The sequence below is a fragment of the Petaurus breviceps genome, unplaced genomic scaffold (genome assembly GCF_028583685.1).
Source record: "Petaurus breviceps papuanus isolate PSGF00001 unplaced genomic scaffold, PetGlider_PUasm1.0 126, whole genome shotgun sequence".
Taxonomy (NCBI): Eukaryota; Metazoa; Chordata; class Mammalia; order Diprotodontia; family Petauridae; genus Petaurus; species Petaurus breviceps.
In genome coordinates this window covers 9,449,151-9,468,205 of record NW_027185655.1, presented here as the reverse complement: position 1 = coordinate 9,468,205, position 19,055 = coordinate 9,449,151, and the positions used below count along the sequence as shown (strand labels likewise).

General features: G+C 40.8%; 1 protein-coding gene across 2 annotated transcripts in view; it reads right to left on the bottom strand.

Moving 5' to 3' along the window:
- The window catches only part of MRPL1 (mitochondrial ribosomal protein L1), a 50,307-nt gene that overhangs the window by 11,301 nt on the left and 19,951 nt on the right, over positions 1 to 19,055 (bottom strand). The window contains exons 3-6 of one of the 2 annotated variants that reach the window (XM_069092736.1): positions 17,337 to 17,598; positions 11,911 to 11,994; positions 10,441 to 10,512; positions 5,419 to 5,530 (exon numbers count right to left, since the gene is read on the bottom strand). In XM_069092736.1, the coding sequence (XP_068948837.1) occupies positions 5,419 to 5,530; positions 10,441 to 10,512; positions 11,911 to 11,994; positions 17,337 to 17,598 (530 nt within the window). The remainder of the gene's footprint in view (positions 1 to 5,418; positions 5,531 to 10,440; positions 10,513 to 11,910; positions 11,995 to 17,336; positions 17,599 to 19,055) is intronic. The other variant, XM_069092738.1, reaches the window with a different exon arrangement.

The following is a 19,055-nucleotide window of genomic DNA, read 5'->3' as shown; positions in this document are numbered from 1 at the left end:
GCAAGAAGGCGCCTCCAGAGGCAGCCCATCTCCCCCAGGGCAGCTCTAACTGTTCAGAGCCTGTGTAACTTCTACCTGGTGCTACTGGTCTGCCCTCTTTGGACAAAGAGAGTAGATCTAATCCTTCCTTTGCCCCACTCACCAACTGCCCACTGGATGTGTCAAACTGGCAAAGGCATCTCCAACTCATGATATCTAAAACAACCTCAGCTGATTACAGATAACCCCTTGGTCTTCTGCACAATGTTCCATCTCCTATCTCTGTTCCTCTGTCCTGGGGGAGCCCTCATTCTGGGAATGGCCCCCTTCTCACCTCCACCTCTTGGAATCCCTGATCCAGGAGGTGACAGGGAACCACTCAAGTTTACTGAGCAGTTGGGGGTGACATGGTCAGACCTAACTTTCAGGAAGATAAATCTGACAACAGAATGGAAGATGCACCAGAGTCAGGAGAGACTTGTGGCAGACAGACCATCTGAAGGCTACTGCAATAGTACAGGTGTGAGAAGATGGGCATGTGTCAGGGTGGCGGCAATGTCAGAGAATGAGACATATGTAAGAGATGATATGGAGGTAAAGACTGAATGTGGGGAGTGAGAGTGAGAAGACTGAGAATGACACAGGTTGTGATGAGGAAGGAGGTTACTGTATCCTTCATAGTAATAGAAAACTTGAGAGAGGAGAGGATTTGAAGAGAAAAATAATGAGTTCAGTTTTGGCTCCACTAAGTCAGGGGTGTCCTATAGGCAGCTGGAGATGTGAGACTGTGGCAGAGCTGAGAGGCAGGTTTGGATGAGCAGATTTGAGAATCACCAGCACAGAATAGGAAACTGAGTCCATGGGAGCTGAAGAGACCACCAAATGAGGAAGCACAGAGGGAGAAGAGAGGAGGGCCTGGGACAGAGCCCTGAGGGACACACCTCTGGGTGTGATCGGGAGGAGGATCCAGCCTAGAGAGAAGAAGACTATAAAGGAATAAGAGGGTGATAGACAGGGCCAAAGGCTGCGAAGAGGTCAAGAAGCATGGAGATTGCAAAAAGGGAGAAAGTAGTTTTAAATGATGGACTCAGATGCCAGATGGCACAGAGTTAAGAAGAGAGTGAGAGGAAAGAAGGAGGCATCTGTCACAGATGGTCTTCTCAAGGTTAGCCACATAAGGAAGGAGGGATAGCTAGTGGAAAGGAAGGATGAAGTCAGAGGTTTCTGATGATGGGGGAGACATGGGCATGTTTGGAGACAGTTGGGAAGCAGTCAGTAGACAAAGATCCTGCTGATGAGTGAGTGAAGGGGGACGATAGGGGTGCGGCATGCAACCTGCTGGCACAGAGAGGATGGAATGGGATTGTGCGCCCAGAGGAGGTGCCTCAACGAGGAGAAGGGCCTCTTCATGTGAGACAGGGATGAAGGCAGGGAGAGCAGCAGAAGGTGCCTGGGACTTGTGAGCTGAGGATGCAATGGTTTCAAATCTTTATCAGAATGAGGGCTCCATTAACAGAAAAAGAAGTTAGGCGTCAGAATTCACAGTGGGGCAGGGAAGGAGAGATGCTGACTTCATTTGGGGACGTACCGAGTTAAACATGCCACAAAAACTTTCAGGTAAAGCCATGTAGCAGGTACTGCAAATAAGGGCCTGGAGCTCAGGAGAGAGGTCAGCACTGAATGCACAGATCTGGGACTCATCTTCACAGAAGTGAAAATTAGAGCCATGAGAAATGAGACAGTCAAGGAAGGGAATGAAGAAAGAGAAGAAAGCTCAAGACAGAACCCTGAAGAATGCCTGTGTTTAGGGGACAGGAAGGAGAAGAGAGCCAGAGCAGAAGCAATCAGAACCAAGTAAGAGGCTGGGGCCAGAGGTGCTGACTTGTGAGTCTTCAGCAATTCAAGTTATAATTAATGGTGAGAAAAAGAATGGGTTCTCTCTCAGAAAGTGCAAAAGTAGAGAGAGTAGGGCAGGTTACCTGGGAATATCAGCAGACCAAGGATTATACCTATGAGACATCCAGGGAGAGTAGGGGAAAGAAAAGAAACCAGCAAAGGACACAAAGGAATGAGTGGTTGGAGAAGAAATTAGGCCAAGGAAGTGCAACAGAAGCCAAGGAAGGGAGAAGAGACTCTGAAGGACCAGCAAACACAGGGAGATCAAGGAGGTCTCTGAGTTTGACACGAAGGTCAAGGGTGATCCTTGAGAGAAGGATTTTAATAGTGGCCATCTCAGAAGCCTTGTTCAAGGGATGTGGGAGGACATGGAAGTATGAATACAGACTGACTCATTCCAGAGGCAGTGAAGGAGGAGAGAGAACTGGGAGAGTGACCTAGTAAGCGAAAATGGAGGGTTCTGTTATCAGAGAAAATACTCTAGCATGTCCATAGGAAGGAATAATCTTAAACAAAACTTTAAAAGTTTCAAAAAATTAAGCAAAGACCACTAAATTTAACAGCAATATTGCATGTAAATTGACCAAAATCTTGTTCTTTGAATGTGGAAATGCCCATATTATTATGTGTTTATTAAGCACAGATTAACAAAAAAATTATTTTTAAAAAGCATTAGTGGATTTCTTTTGGTGCTTCAGTCACAATCAAAAAGTGACACACATACAGGAGAAAAGTCATTAAGTGACATGTGATTCATTTCTTTCAAAGCAACGCTTAGTCAACGTCAAAGTAAAATGAAATTAGTGCACAAAGTGAATCTAATTTAGAAATTGAAGGAGATGGGGCAGCTAGGTGGTGCAGTGAATAGAACACCCGCCCTGAAGTCAGGAGGACCAGAGTTCAAATTCAGCCTCAGACACTTAACACTTACTAGCCATGTGACCTTGGGCAAATCACTTAACCCCAATTGCCCTCCAAAAAGACAAAAAAAAGAAACTGAAGGAGTTGGGGAGGCTAGGGGGTGTAGTAAACAGAGCTTCGGCCCTGGAGTCAGGAGGACCCGAGTTGGGCAAGTCACTTAACCCCAACTGCCCAGCCTTCCCCCCTACAAAAAAAAGAAATTAAAGGAGTTGAGCATATATGTCTTTGTCAATATACATATATGTAGCTGAAACTCAGAATGAAACTGGATTTTATCTATCAAAGTTAGATACCAGTTTTAAAGGTTTTTTTTAGTAGAACATGATATAATATAAAAACATGAGATTGTCTACTGTTGTGTAATTAAAATAAATCTAATTAAACTGTAGCATTAAATGTGCTGCAGAACGTGCCAGCTCAATTCAGCCAATGTGCTTCCCAAACCTGAACAAAACGGGAAAATGAGGATCTCAGCTGCTGGGAGTTGTTTGTTTCTGCCATTTCCCCCACGTGCTCAGAGCGTCATTTCTGTTCTGTCCTCACGGCTCAGGCTTGATAAGAGGAATCAGGAGTTTCTAAACTAGGAACTGAGCGAGGTCTAAAAATGCTTACACAAGGGTCATTTGTGCCAGCGCAGCCCATCACTCTGCATAGGTTAATCACTTGTTCAGCACACATGAACGACAAACGTTTTGCTTGTGCTATTAAATATGTCATGCTAGGGTGAAATGAAAACTGTAAAAGGAGGGGAAAGATATATTTTTCAACAGTTAAATTACTTGGGGCATGTGGCTCCTTATGAAAATAAGAAACAAACTAAGGCCCATTAATGAAAGCAAATATTTTAAAGAACAATTTTCACTGTTTGAGGGAAGAGAAAATTATTTGAAAAGCTTTTATTCCCCCAAAACCACACACCACTCACTTTGAAGTGAGAATACTAATGAAAAAGTCAAGGAACAAAAGTAGTTAAAAAGTAAAAACTATGAGTGAATAGACAAAGTAGCGAAGATGACAACAGATAATTAATAAAACTATTATTCATTCTGGAAAGCAAGAAAGTTAAAAAAATGTCTTTTGGGATTCAGTCCCCACTTCTATCTAGCTAGATATGACAAAAGTTAGTATACATCTGGTCTTGTTCTGACTCAAATTAATGATCTGAACTAGTTAAAACACAAAAGATGCTATTATCTAATCCAAGTTTACTTCTTCAAAAACCTCAAAATAATAATCCAAGCTCAGTTCTTGTTCCAGAAAGAATACAGAAAATTCTATCAGTCAATAAGCATTTATTAAACACCTACTATGTGCCAGGTACTTGGCTGGTGACAAAGAAAGGGAAAAAGCAGTCCCTGTCCCTGAGGACCTCACAAGTTACGTGCAGGATAAATCAAGACAAGTACTAATATGACAGAAGCTGATCTAACAAAAAAGACGTGCGTATTTTGCATAGCCTCAGTTTACTGTTTTCTTCAAATACTATATGAGAGAGAAAAATATTCCAGTGTAGCAAGAAATGGATAAAATTATCAACAGTTTATTGAACCTTGGTTTGGCTTTGAATCTGTTTTGACTCCTAAAGAAACACCTAACAATAAATACCATTAACATGGAAGAAAATGGTACATGTCTGTGGTGGTATACAGTGTTTAAAAATACTGTCAAATCCTAATTTAGAAACATGTTTTACATGATTGCACATGTAGAACCTGTATCAGACTGCTTGGAGTCTTGAGGAGGGGGGAGAGGGAATGGGGAAGAGGAAGGAAAGACAGAGAAAAATTTGGAACTCAAAATCTTTAAGAAAATAAATTGATACACTCTCTCTCTTTTGTTTTGTTTCTTCTTTCTCGTTCATTCCATTGGTTACAATCCTTCTTTACAACCTGACTAATGTTTAATGTGAAGGTATTTGTAGAACCTCTATCAGATTGCAATGGCGCCATGGGGAGGAAAGGAGAAGGAAGGGGAAAAAATCTGGAACTCAAAAACTTGTGGAACTTAATGCTATAAACTAAAAGTAAATAATTAAATTTTTTTTTTTTAAATTGGCATTGAAACTTGTCTTTACATGTAATTGGAAAAAATAAAATTTTTAAAAAATAAATTACCACCAAACCAAGTTAAAATCTGAAAATGGAAAATGTGTGAATTAAATATTTTTTCTTTTTTTACTATAAACCAAGTTTTAAGTGATAATCAATGGCTAACAAGTAAAATTTATTCACTTTAAAGGAGTACTATGAAATAGGTAAACTTTAAAAGTATAGTGGGGGGCGGCTAGGTGGCACAGTGAATAGAGCACTGGCCCAGGAGTCAGGAGGACCTGAATTCAAATTGACCTCAGACACTTAACACTTACTAGCCATGTGACCTTGGGCAAGTCACTTAAGCCCAAATGCCCTGCCTTCCCTCCTCCAAAAAGGAAAAAAAAAAGTATAGCAGGTTGCCTACAGCAATCCTCCTGGAGTAAATCAGACACTGACAGTTAAATATAGCACAAAATTCAATTCTGGGATGTATAACTTACCTTACACATCTTCGCAGTTCTATTTACAATCAACAAACATCTGAGACGTTACTGATATTAATAAAATAGTAATTAAAAAACTATCTTACTTTGGGAAAGCCTTGGAAATTTTTTTTTTAGTTTCCTTCTTAAAGGCTGAAGTGCTGGCATCATTTCTGGAACACTTACATAAAAATCTGCCTGGATTTCATCATCCAAAATCTGAAAATCACAATAAAATTACAGTCTTATATGGAAATCTAAAGCATACATAACCTAGTGAAGTTTTCAATGTAATTTAGTACTTTTATGAGTCATTTAGAAAATGAACACTAAACACAATTTCTTTTCATAAGAATAATACAGATTAAGTTGATTAATTATATACATTGTCCCTGAAACAAAACATTTCTGCTTTTCTGAAAGTTAGGGAGACCCTCAATGGGCTTTAATGTTGTGAAGGTCAGATAAATTCAGGTACATGGGCCTCAGCTGGGCAAAGGTACTACAAGCCAGACCAACGTGTTGATTATTTTTTGTAGCACATGCAACAGCATAAATCTAAAAAGTTTAATTTCTAAGTATGCCCCAAAATAGGACAATGAAGGTTATTATTTAACAGATCATAAGTAAAACAATTAATACGTACTGTAAAGTTCACCTAAGATGATACCAGTAACGATACTGTTTTGGCATTTTGACGACACCAAATGGACTGAATCTGTAATTATTTTCACAAAGATCAAAAAAATAAAATATTCTGCCATAATACTTGACAAGTTTACATTTTTAAAAAGAAAAGTTTACTTTTAAGTGAACTCTGTGTACTCCAGACAATTTTTTCCTTTAATTTTATAGAGAACAAAAATATTAACGTGTGCACCAGTAAAAGGACAAAATGAATCTGGGTAAATGATTAACATTAGGCAGGTAAGACGTGCAGGGGATAGAGTGCTGGGCCTAGACTCAGGAAGGCTCATCTCTCTGAGTTCAAATCTAGCCTCAGACACTTACTAGCTGTGTGACCCTGGGCAGGTCACTTCACTTTGTTTGCCTCAGTTTCCCTATGAGCTCCAAATGAGCTGGAAAAAGAAATGAAAAACCACTTCAGTATCTTTGCCAAGAAAACCCCAAATAGGGTCACAAAGAGTCGTACATGACTGAAAAACAACTAGACAACAACAGTTACTTTAAAAAATTATTACACTACAATAGGTCCCATCTAATTACCTTTAAAATTAGCTTTTAATGTTACTTTTTAATGTGTTACCTTTTGAATATATAAGATGAAGTAATTTGTTTAAAAAGTATTGCCTGGGACTCAGATGTAGTTTTTAAGTCTCAAGTGCCGAGTAATATCTGTCAGAACACTTTTCGAGTCCTTGACTTTTAAAAATGGGACAAAACCACATTCACTTGAATACTCATTTAGGCAATAATTGCACATGTTGGGGTTGTCGCCCCATCAAACCCTGTTCATTAGATTTTACACTGTAGGTTCCTAAAAAGTGCACGTGAAACGCATATCTTTGAGGTGAATTCGAATTGTTTTTTTGAGAATGTCGTTACATATCTTGAGACTTGGGGACATGACTTAAAAATATAACAAAAGCAAGGGCGAGGAGTCCTGTCCCTCAGGGACAACTGCTCTTCCGGATCACCTGCTGCTATGCTTCTGAGAACAGCATTCCCAAGAGGGAGAAGGGAGATCAGCAGCCTCCTGAGCTCTGAACACTCAGGTTATGCAATATTCATTGGGCAAAACTGACAGGCTTGAGATGTAGGGAAGAAAAAGTCAGGGGAACCAAAAGGAAAGAGAAAATGGAGGAAAGAAAGGAAGAGGTGAAAAAGAAAGAAGAGAAGTCTATACAGTGGGAAGAAGTGAAGTGCCCCCAACTACAGCCCAAGTATCACTTCACAGCTATTTATTTTCTTTTTTTGTTTTTGTTTTTTTCTTTTTGGAGGGGGGAGGGCAGGGCAATTGGGGTTAAGTGACGTGTCCAAGGTCACACGACTAGTAAATGTTAAATGTCTGAAGCCGCATTTGAACTCAGGTCCTCCTGACTCCAGGGCTGGTGCTCTATTCACTGAGGCATCTAGCCACCCCAAGTGACAGCTATTTCTTACCCTTGGGCCTCTTATAGCATTCCTATCCTATTCAAACCTAACAGAATTCAACTCTGTCAGCATGAATTTAACAGAAAGGCTTCTTTTCTGGACTTCAGCATGAAATATGTACTGCCTCTCTATTGCTAACACCTTCCAAACGTCCCAAGTAGCATACATTTACCTCAAGAAATGGGAATTTCACCAAAGTATTATTAATTTTAAACTCTTGTGTACTGTCAATAGTATTGGAATTAAAGTCAAAAGATCCAGTTCCAAGTACTGTTTCAAAATCATGGACAAATCACAACCTCGACGATTCTCAGTTTGCTCATCTGTAAAATGGAGATGATGCCTGCCTTCCTTTCTTCACAGGACAATTTGTAAACCATAAAGTGCTGTCTGTTAGCTATTGTTTGCTCTCATAGGACAAAACATACATTTGTCACGGTTTAAAACATAGATTAGTGAAATTAAATTATTAATGATTAAATGAATGGTAATTTCTGAAGAAGGAAGTAGCCATGACACAGCAGACAGACAACTGGCCTTAGAGCCTGGACGGCCTGGGGTTCAGGAACCAGCAGAGGCACACAGTGAGACTCTATACGGTCACCTGAATCATCAGTGCTCTCTGCACCGACAGAGTTTGCCCATCTGGGAGTTCTCCATCTCAATGAAACCACAGGTCCAGACCCTAACTCTAACTCCTAATTTCTGAAGAGGAAAATTTACTGATGTTGATGGTTTAAAAGGACTAACTGAAAACAGTTCTTAAGCTAGTTATAACCAACTAAGCGCACAACCAATCTGGACCATCCTAGCAGTATGAAATAGTGATTTAATTTATTCATTTGGCTAACTTTGGAAGAGATGGGGATGTCCCCCTAAGGGGGTGGAGGAAGGGGAGGAAACTATTTGCAAGATTTTGCTTTAATGTATGAAAATGAGAAGACTGCACAGAAAACTGCATCAGCAACTCCCAGCAAGCACCTTCTCTCTGAAAAGAGTACCCCACTGCAGGCCTGGGCAGGAATCATTAATGGCCCTCCAAAGTACTGCTGTCCCTGGGTGACTCTGTTTGTAAAAGCGTTTCTTTGGTGGAACAGAAAACTCCATCATGCTGTCAGCCTCAATGTCCCTTACTCTCTCCTGGCTGCCACCAAACCCTGAGAAGTAAGTGGGCTGCGTTAAGATTCCTTTGTGCCTGTATCATGCAGCAGGACATGCTAATTCATAAACTCAAATTTTGTTTAGAGGATGGGATGCCATCCATCCCTGGCATCAGACCCATGCTGCAGATGTGGTTTGTTTTTATTGCAAATTTAACTATCACCACATACAAACATTTCAGATTTCCACAGGAAAGGAAAATGTATAATAAACTGTGAGCTCTTATATAGCTTTAAAAAAAGTAACATTATAATATATTCATATACAAATTATATCTGTATACATGCGATTTATATCTATATGTTAAATGAGGCAGTAACAGAACTGCTACACGGGTCTCATTTTTTTAAATGCTTTTTTTTACTGTCTCTTCCTACTCACTCACCCACCCCCTCCCACCAAGCAGAAGTCCTTCCTTATAACAAACAGGCAGAGTCAAAGAAAACAAATCAATGCACTGGCCATGTCTGAGCTCATGTCTCATTCTCCACATTGTGGTTTTAAAAAACAAGAGTGTTCTATCTCTCAGTGCCTTACCCCCAACTATTATCTTGGCAATCATCCTTAAAGATGAAGAGTTCACATCAAACCCACAGCAGCTCAGGAAAACATGCTGAAGTGGGTGAAATGCCTCACTCGCTGTAGTTTTAAGAGTGGTCCCTAATTCTCAAAAAATATTTTACAGAAAATCCTGCCCACAAAGGGCAGGCGAAGTTTAGGGAATAATGAAATTTCAAGTCTTTTCTCCTAAACTAAGGAATACTTCAGAGTCCATTAGCTAAATCTCACAATAAAAGGAGATTTATTGTTGTTTTAGTAAATAAATGCTAAGAAAAATATCTTCTATTACAGAATAAATTCCCAGATAGTTTTTTCTCCACTGTTTCTAATGACTCTCCCTCTTCCCAACTACAGGTTCTTTACAATAAAAGTCAAATAAAGTGATAACTATTTAAAACTATATGGGGGCAGCTAGGTGGTGCAGCGAATAGAGCACTGGCTCTGGAGTCAGGAGGACCTGACGTCAAATCTGGCCTCAGACACTTGACACACTTACTAGCTGTGTGACCTTGGGCAAGTCACTTAACCCCAATTGAACTCCAAAACAAACAAAAACTATAATTATTAAAAATTACTACTATTTAAAATTTCCTGCCTCTAAGAAATATAAAATGATGCTGCTACTGTGTCCAGAATGGAATCAAAGCTATCTTTCCAATTATACAAGAGTCAAATGGCAGGCATCAATGAGCCAGTTTACTAATGAGTAACCTCGTGATTTTGAACTCTGTAGTCAAACACAAAATCCAACATGTTAACCATGAGAATAACATACAGATCTCAAATTTTAAAAATCCATTTCTCTCCCAGGCACTTGCTGTTGTTTAAAAGTTGGTTTAGCGCAGTCTGATTCTCTATGACCCCATTTAGGGTTTTCTCAGCAAGGACACTGCAGTGGTTTGCTGTTTCCTTCTGAGGCAAACAGGGTTAAGTGACTTGTCCAGGATCACACAGCTAGTGAGTGTATGAGGCCAGGCTTGAGCTCAGAGAGATGGGCCTTCCTGAATCTAGACCCAGCGCTCCATTCACTGCACCCCCTAGCTACTCCAACCAGTCATGTCATCCTTCCTATTCTATCAGTGAAATGTTTCTTAATCCACAGCGTACAAAACCCTGTCACAGAATAAGTTAAAATGACTACAGACTTCAGCACCCTGATGCTTAGTCTCACCTAAGTCTATGAACAGGAAACGTTTTGTCTACGTCCCACCAACTACCAACAACAAACCATGCACTCAAAGGGGAGCTTCATAATCAACCAGTAAGGAGCGGACGTGGGAGCGAGGCAGCACCTTCTGAATCAGGGCAGATCCTCCTGCAAACGCAGCTCCATTTTCTTCTGCGATTTTAATCTCTGATTCGTTCTGGGGGTAGAAGCCAGAAAAGTCTGTGTCAAACTCATGTGGGTATCTGGGTGCTACCGATATTCACGAAGGTAGTGATGTCATCATCGTCTAAGCCAAACCTAAAAGTGAACAGCTCGGGCACAAAAGCTAAAATGGGGCCCTTGTTCCAGCACTGAACTGAGGCAATGGCACCTCAGGGCAGGCGTGTGCTTGCAGGGAGCCGAAGCTGACTCCCCGGGTCACTCCCACCCAACCTGCTGCACGGCTGGACCTCGAGGACCATCCAAACATGATCTCCCAAAAGGGAGAGAGACTGTAACGATCTTACTTAGCTTTGTTCTTTTAAATGTTACCTTTCTTTTAAACTAGGTTATTCTATAATTATTAGACAAAAAATTTCCAAGAACTTCTGCCACATAAACTTCAGTAAATAAAATTACATAGTATATATAGGAAAGACTTGGGGCAAATTACGAAATTTAAAGCAGAAGATATAAACTAGCAAATCTGAAGGTCTGGTATTTAAAACATACTATTATTGAAGGCCTACTTCATCTTGACATCATGCAACTTTCTTTCAATACTTCCTAAGTAATCAGCCCCTGGGGCTTTGTCAGTGGCTAGTCCCCCTCGCTGATACAGAATGTGACCCTCTTTACTCCTTGGCCCATTATTACTTTCCAGGAGCTGCTGCTGCCAGGCAACCTTCTCCCAACACCAAGGAGGCATGAGGGAGGTGAATTCGGGAGCCACAGACAAGCAGGACGTGCTCAGGATGGTACTGGAGGCCTGGCCAGCAAAGTGTGATCTGCCAGAGCCTTCCAAAGGCCAAGATCCCCTCCGTGCCATGCTACAGTGCAGAAGGAGGATTTTAATGGAGAGATGTTATAAACGTCTTACTAGAATAAAAGTTTTTAAGATTCAAATGTGGAAGAAAACTTTTTCTGGACTAAAATAAATTGTTAAAAGTCTATTCTTTAATTTCCTACCTTCATATAACAAAGAACAACAAGTTCAAAAGTACTACAGCGAAAAAGAAGCTAGATATACACAGAGGGTCTGATTAAGTTTTAGAACAGAACATTATCCAAGGATTTAAAAAACCCAAATGTAAAATATCAATCATTTGATAGTAGTTTTGAACTGAAACAATTCTCCCAAGGAATAGTTAAGTTAACTGTCTCATATTTATAATACAGGAACTGAATCTGAAGGTTTTTTTAAAATCTAATTTATAAAAGTAAAAAAATTTTTTTTTCTATATATCTGGTACCCTAAAAAAATCCTAACATTCTGACTAGTCCTTGGAAATACAGATGGTTTCATCACTTAAGAATAAACTAGACTAAATAATTATTTAGCTATCTCTAACACTAAACATCTTTTTTACATAAAAGGTTCATAAAGTTAACCTACCTCTGTAAAGACCAGAATCGTATTAGTCTTTGAAGTAAATGGATATGGGAAATTAAGGACACTGACAAACGGCTCCACCTTTTTCTAAAATGCAAAAGAGAAAAAAAAATTAAGGATTTTTTCCCCCTAACTCTTCCATTGCCTATAAAAACAGAACAACTGCCATATTCCACTACCTACCCCATCTTCCCCCCTTACCCATTAGTCTACCAGTAACTTTACTATATAATCATGAGGGAGAGGGGGTCCCCCAAAAGACTCAAGTTGCAAACACTGTTTAAAACTGTGGTATTTTCTTGGAGCACGAGGAGGGACCTACACCAAAACATCAACAAACTGTCACGTTTGGATCAACAAGCAAAAGGCGCATTTGTACCACATGGTGTACAGATGACCAGAGGTCACCTCTAGCTTAAATTCTTGGTTCAGATGGAGACACATGGTGTAAACCACAGTGTTCTGCTGTAGTAGGGAGGTAGGAGCAAAACAGCAGGCCTCCCATTCAGGCAGCCGTCCTGGCAGGTCCCGCAAAATATTTATGGGAGGACAGAGGATGAGAAGATGCGGAGGGGTGGCCATCTGCACCAATGGAGGGCACATACCCCCTGAGAAGACACACAAAAGTAGTGAGGTGATCTCCCTAATATGCCCACATAAGATGCAAGAAGCTGAAAACTGATGTGATGTCATTTTTACAAATGAGGGAAAGAGAGAAGTGAAAGGAAGGAAGAGAATTGCACACTTTCATTCCTATGCCTAGAATGTACTGCATCTATGCTGTTCCTACATACCACTGTCTTAATGGTACCTGGAAAAAAGAAATATTCAATAAATGGCGTGTCAATACTCTTATAGATTAGTGTAATTTTCCCTTTCTGAAATACAGGATGTTCCGCTTAAGTCCTTATTATATAGAATGGGATGATCCTGGCCTCTCAAAGGCCATGCCAGGAAAACATTGGAGAGGCTGAATCATCTAAAGACACATCACTAGGGGATGAATTTTTTAGCCACATAAATTCTTGAAGACCACACACTGAGTTGTAGCTGGACTGAAATCAATATGAGTGGCCAGAGTGCCCTCCGCAACAAAATCACAGATCCTCTAAGTACTCAAGAAATAAAACAGAAGACTGGAAGAAAAACAGGCAAGATGGGAGGTATTGATATTCAGCAGGAGCTATCAATCAATCCACAAGTATTTATTAAACAGCTACTAAGTGACAAGGGGAGGCAGCTAGATGGCACAGTGAGATCAGGGTGACTCCTCTGCCTGAGTGCAAAACCGGCCTCAGACACTTCCTAGCTGTGTGGCCCTAGGCAAGTTACTGAACCCTGTTTGATGGAAATGCCAGTTAAACCCATAGGAAGGAACTCATGAGGTCATCAAGATACGGAATGTAGACGAGGGTCCTGTAAAACTGAAAACTGGTTTTAATTCTGTGTTTAAGCTGGCATAGGCTTAACACTCTCCCACAGGTTTAGAGCCCAAACTCCTCACCTCTGTAACTACCCTTTATCTACATTCTGGAGATACCTGCCAAGCTTCTTTCTGGTAACTGCTTCCACTCAGGATTCAATTCTATAGTGGACTCATTCTCTAGCCCAAATTCAAGTTGACTGAATCTAAGCCCCAGGCCCCCACACTTGTGGCTACAGAATAAACCTGTCAGCTGAATATTACCCCCCCCCAGGAGGAAGTGATGGGGAGATGAGGTGACTCAACCCACGTCCTCATTAAAATGTCATTAAATCTACCTCCTCATTAAAATCAAGATCATTAGGATGTGCCAGGCCGCCAATGGAAACATTGTGCTAATCATAAATCAGGGTCTTTGGTCAAGGAAAGAGGCCACTGTCTCAATTTACTGGTTAGCGCTAGACTAAGAAATTTATCCTGCTCCGAGCCTTGTCTTTCAGTTTACCTTCATTTCACTCATGACAGTCCCAGAGAGAACGTTAGGCAGAGCCCACTGGTCGGGCAGAGTGATAAAGAGGCAGCAAAGGAAAGGGAAATGAGTGAGGTAGGAGGTGAACCGGGAGACAGTGCCACAAAAACCCAGAGAAGAAAGCGCATCCAGGAGCAGAGGGGAGTCAGCAGGTCTAAAAGCAGGAAAAGGTCAAGAACTAGCAGTGTGAAAAGGCCAACCAGTTTGTAACTAAGGCATCGCTGGCAACTCTGAAGATAGCCCTGGCTTCTAGTCAAGTGATAACAAGGCAGACACCACAATACAAACAGAGACAGTGAGGGGAATGCGGCTGAAAACGAAAGCACCAAGGCGGGACTAGAGCCTTGGGGGAGGTGGAAGCAAGTCTAGGAAAGGTTTTTCAGGGATCACAGGGACTGGGGAATGTTTGAGAGCAGCAGGAAAGGAACCAGTTAACGGGGCAAGGCTGAGGATTAAAGAGAGAGTATAAGCGAGGTTGTAATATGCTACAGAAGGCCAGAGAGCAGTGGTGTGCCGGTCAGTGTTTAAGGACCAGGTTGGGGGGAGGGGTGAAGGGGGAGCACACTTATATGTACACACATTTATTATAAATTGTGCCATTATAATGGATATATAACAAACAATTTGCAAATGATAAAATATGCAATATCCTTTATTGTGCATTCCACACAGCTAAATGATTCTCATAGAATGCTTTCGTTGATGTTTCCCACTCTTGTATCCACAGCCAAGCTCCGGCTTCAATTCCTTCATGATCTGACACACAATCTAGGTGCCGGGCTGCCAACTCTTTTCCCAATAAACGTATTTTCATTAAATCTGATCCGTGATCTAATGCTAAGCTATCTCTCATCCTTACGCGGCCTAGACTCATGAGGCGGAAGCCTGTCTGCTGCTGCTACCTTTCCAGCTTAGTGCTTGGCTGCAGGGACTGGACACTGAGTCTACATCATGATCCAGAAAACCCTCCACACTGCTTCAACCAATTTCACTTTCAGAACTTTTACTCAATATCTTGTTTCACCAGCTATCCCATGGTGACCTTACTTTTTCATTAGGCTAAGGAGAGAGTTCTAATCAATCAAAATAATTAAGAATGCTCTCATTGTTTCTATATGACGAAAGACGAGTTCACATGATGAACTACATTTTCTAGGATGATTATTCCTAGGAAGAGCATTAAATTTCATGTTTTTATTAAATGGAATGCCTTTAAAATAACTGGCAATCAAATCTTCAACTTAAGTTTCATGTTTTCCAGTTCCAATTTTCAAATTTTCCAAAGCTCTTATGGCACATTTTTTTTTGTACTTTTCAAGTGTTAGTTGATCTCAACTGTAATGTGACTGAAACCAAAATTATTCCAGAGTACGAGAAATTGGGGAAGCTAGGTGGCACAGTGAATAAAGCACCAGCCCTGGAATCAGGAGGACCTGAGTTCAAATCCGGCCTCAGACACTTGACCACACACTTACTAGCTATGTGACCTTGGGCAAGTCACTTAACCCTAATTGCCTTGCTTTCCCCCCCTCAAAAAAAAAAGAATATAAGAAATTAATGCTAACTAATGTCTCTGGAAAAACTGAATGAGACTGAGGAAAATGCATACAAAATGCAGACTGTGTGCATAAGTAGCAGCTCGTAAACTACATGCCGCCTATTTCAGTCCCAGTTCTCAACAATTTTTAATAATTTCAATATCTTTAATAAAAATTTATATTTTATTAATTTTGCAATAAATAGAATAAATTTTACTCAGAAATATTTTTGAATTATTAACTCGTTTTATTGCAGATACAGAATCTTCCAGTGGTCACTGCAGTTGTTTTCTTGGAGGTGAGGGGGGGCAATCACTTGTGTCCAACTTCCCATGGGTCCTCTTTGGGTTTTCTGGGCAAAGATACCAGAGGAGCTTGCCATTCCTTCTCTGGTTCATTTTACAGATGAGGAAACTGAAGCAAACCAGTCACACTAAGTGTCTGCGGCCAAGTTTGAACTCAGCTCATAAGACTCCAGGCCCGACACTTTACTGAACCACCTGGCTACAACAGATAACTTACACATTGCCAAATGAAGATTTTACAAAATTCTCTTAACAAAAGCTTAACAAAGCTACTCCAAACTCTCTTCCCAGCATCATATTAGAATCATCAAAACAAGACATAATAAGTTTGTTTTCAAATATTCATTATTAAAGCCATAATCATTTAAAGTAGACAATAATAAAAAAAAATAAAGTAGACAATAATATACTGAAAAAACACTTTGCTGTGTTTGACGCCAACTCTTTTAAAGCAAGAAATGTCATTACCAGTTTAGAAGGTGACTGAACTATGCAATGTCTTGCATTGATCAACCAGCCCCCACAAGCCAGGACAAAGCAGCTCTAGTGTACAAATGTGAGAAGGAATGGGATCAAGTACAAAATAGGGGGATTGGCCTTAACACGGGAGAAAGTCCTTTATTAGATACTAGGGGGAAGAGGGAAGAAGGAATGGGGGATGATTTCAAGAGATTCTGAAATGAAGGGAATGGGAAAAAGGAGTTCACACCAAATGGTTTCCTTTCCCTCAACAGGGTAAGAAATGATATCCTTATCTGAGAAGGGGAAGGAGGAGGTATGGGAGGGCTAAAGAGGGGAGAGGCGCTGTGGTAAGGATCCCACTGAAGCTGCTAACACAGAGAAGTCCTTTCTGGTTTCACCAGGAGCTTGGGAAAAGAACACAGGAGGGAGCACTGTAGGAACTGTTTGGGATTGAGTTTTGGTAATGGATCAGCGGCAGCAGGACAAGGAGGTGAAGGATTCGAATACAGAACAACACAGACCAACTTGATTCAAGACTGAAAAGTGAATTCAGAGCAGAGATAAATGTCTAGAGAAAGGACTGAGGGATGGGGCGGATTGGACATCTCAATAAGGGTGAGAAATGGTTTTAGGAGGTGTGAAACACAAGGAGAAGTCAGTTACTAATGAATGAAGCGACCCTTGTGGGTCAGTGAGATATGGTGTATGACTGTGCAGATAAAGTGAAATGTAGCAGGGGGATTTAAGAAAGCTAAGGAACAGAGAGAGCCAGGCTTCAAGGAAAGCTAGCAGCTGGAAGGAGCGGGAGAGAAAAAGGTCCAGGACAAAGGGGACTGTGTGGATTATGGAGCAGGAGCTCCAGAGAGCACAGCGGAAGGGCGTATCTAAATTAACGGCTGGTAGAGAAAATGACAGGCTTTGATTCTGCAAATAATTTGTACAAATGGCACCACTGTCAGCAGTTCCAAAGTAGAAGAGGAATGTCACAGCTCGGCTAGTAAAAACCACTGCTGGCGTGGTTACGATTTATACTATCTTCTCCTTCTATTTTCCAAAATAACATTTTCTTTAAAAGAAAAGTTTTTATTGCTAAGAAATCTCTGCTCACAATCAACCAAGTTACATTTCAACCTCCTGTTCACATTCACTGGATTATTTTAAATAAGCCATACCTTCTTCTTCTCCAATGTCATATCCAGTGTCAAATCAAGATAGACACCTTGCTTTGGGTAAGTGTAGTCCAGAATTTGAAATTTCTTCAGTAAAGTAATTGCTTTATCCACTTCGTAAATTCGCCTTGGGAATAAGCGTTTTAAGTAGACATCGTCCTCAGGCTCATCCTCCATATAAGTATATGTCTTCAGCTTTTCGATATCGTCCATTTTTGCATCTGAAGTTTGCACTTTGGGGCCTTTTTTCTCCTTTTTTGCAGGTCTATGGGAAAAAATGCGTGTTGAAGATTAGCTATCACAATACGCATTCCAAAAGGTTTAGAAAGAAAAGCGCGAGGAAAAGGAACAATGACCAAGTTGGACATGAGACTAGAAGTTTTGAGAGTGTTCACCAATTCACCGAAAAAAACCACCAGGTTTTCAAGACAGGGAAATTTTCCCCAAATGAAATTCTCTTCTGGATAGCTGCTCTGCAACTGAAACTTACATGGTATAAATGATGTAAGTTTTATGCTGAGAAGACTCGAAGTCAAATCCAGTCAGAAATTCCATGTTCTACATATGTTTATCACTCAATAAACATCCATCACTGCCAGTGCTCCTCTCATAAAATAAGCAATCCAACAGAAGTGCTAAAAATAGACTGTTGGACTGATGATACTCATTTCTCACTGTCTGCTGGTGCCCTCTGGATGGAAAACAGAACATGTCTAAGCAAAGTGCCCACAAAGAGGAGGCCAAGTGCTTCTGCACCTGCCTTGTTTGCTCCAAAACATTTAAACATCCAACCTGAGAAAATATATTCATTTTTAACTCAGTGTAGGAATAATGGGGTGAACAGAAAAGAGGACCTAAAGAACCTGTGCTTCAACAATGATCTGTCCCGGGGATGGGGAGCCCATGGCCTCGAGGCCACATGTGGCCCTCTAGGTCCTCAGGTGCTGCCTTTTGATTGAGTCCAAGTTTTACAGAACAAATCTTTAAATTAAGGGGATTTGTTCTGTGAAGTTTGGATACAGTCAAAGGGCCACACTTGAGGACCTAGAGGCCACGTGTGGCCTCGAGGTTGCAGTTTCCCCACCCCTGATCTTTCCTGTCTAAAATAAATATTATGGGAAAATGCCTTCACGTTTCTTTCATATTCTCAAACTCTCAAGTGTGGGAAAATTAAATTGACTAGGTTATTTAGTTCTCATGATAATCATCTTAAATTCATTTTCACAAATGTTTTCCAAGTGTCTACTGCAATGTGTTAAACACTGTAGAGAGATACAAATATAAAGCCGGGCACAGCCCCTGCTCTCTTAGAACTTATGTTCTAATAGGGTTATAAAGCAGCATAAAAATGATGTCATAATGGGATCAGTGAGGGGAGAGAGGGTAAGCAGAGAAACGATACTGAACCATTAACGATGCTTCTGGAATCCATTCAAACCCATCTCCCTGCACGTCCTAGGTCTAACTTTTCTACCAGCATGAGATGTTTTAAAGTTTTGCCAGAATCTGGGGTAAACTCTGTCTCATACCTAAGAGTTTGGGAAGCCCTGCCAAAGAAGGGAACAACCTGTCCTCGATGAAGCCAAGCTTGCCCTCTATAATCACTGTTTCACTAATCAGCTCTTTAAGGATCTCGTTCAGAATTGACTGTTCCAGGACTCAGTGGCTCAACGATCACACTCGCGAGCTCTTTCCACACTAGAGGACAGAGTTCATCCAAGC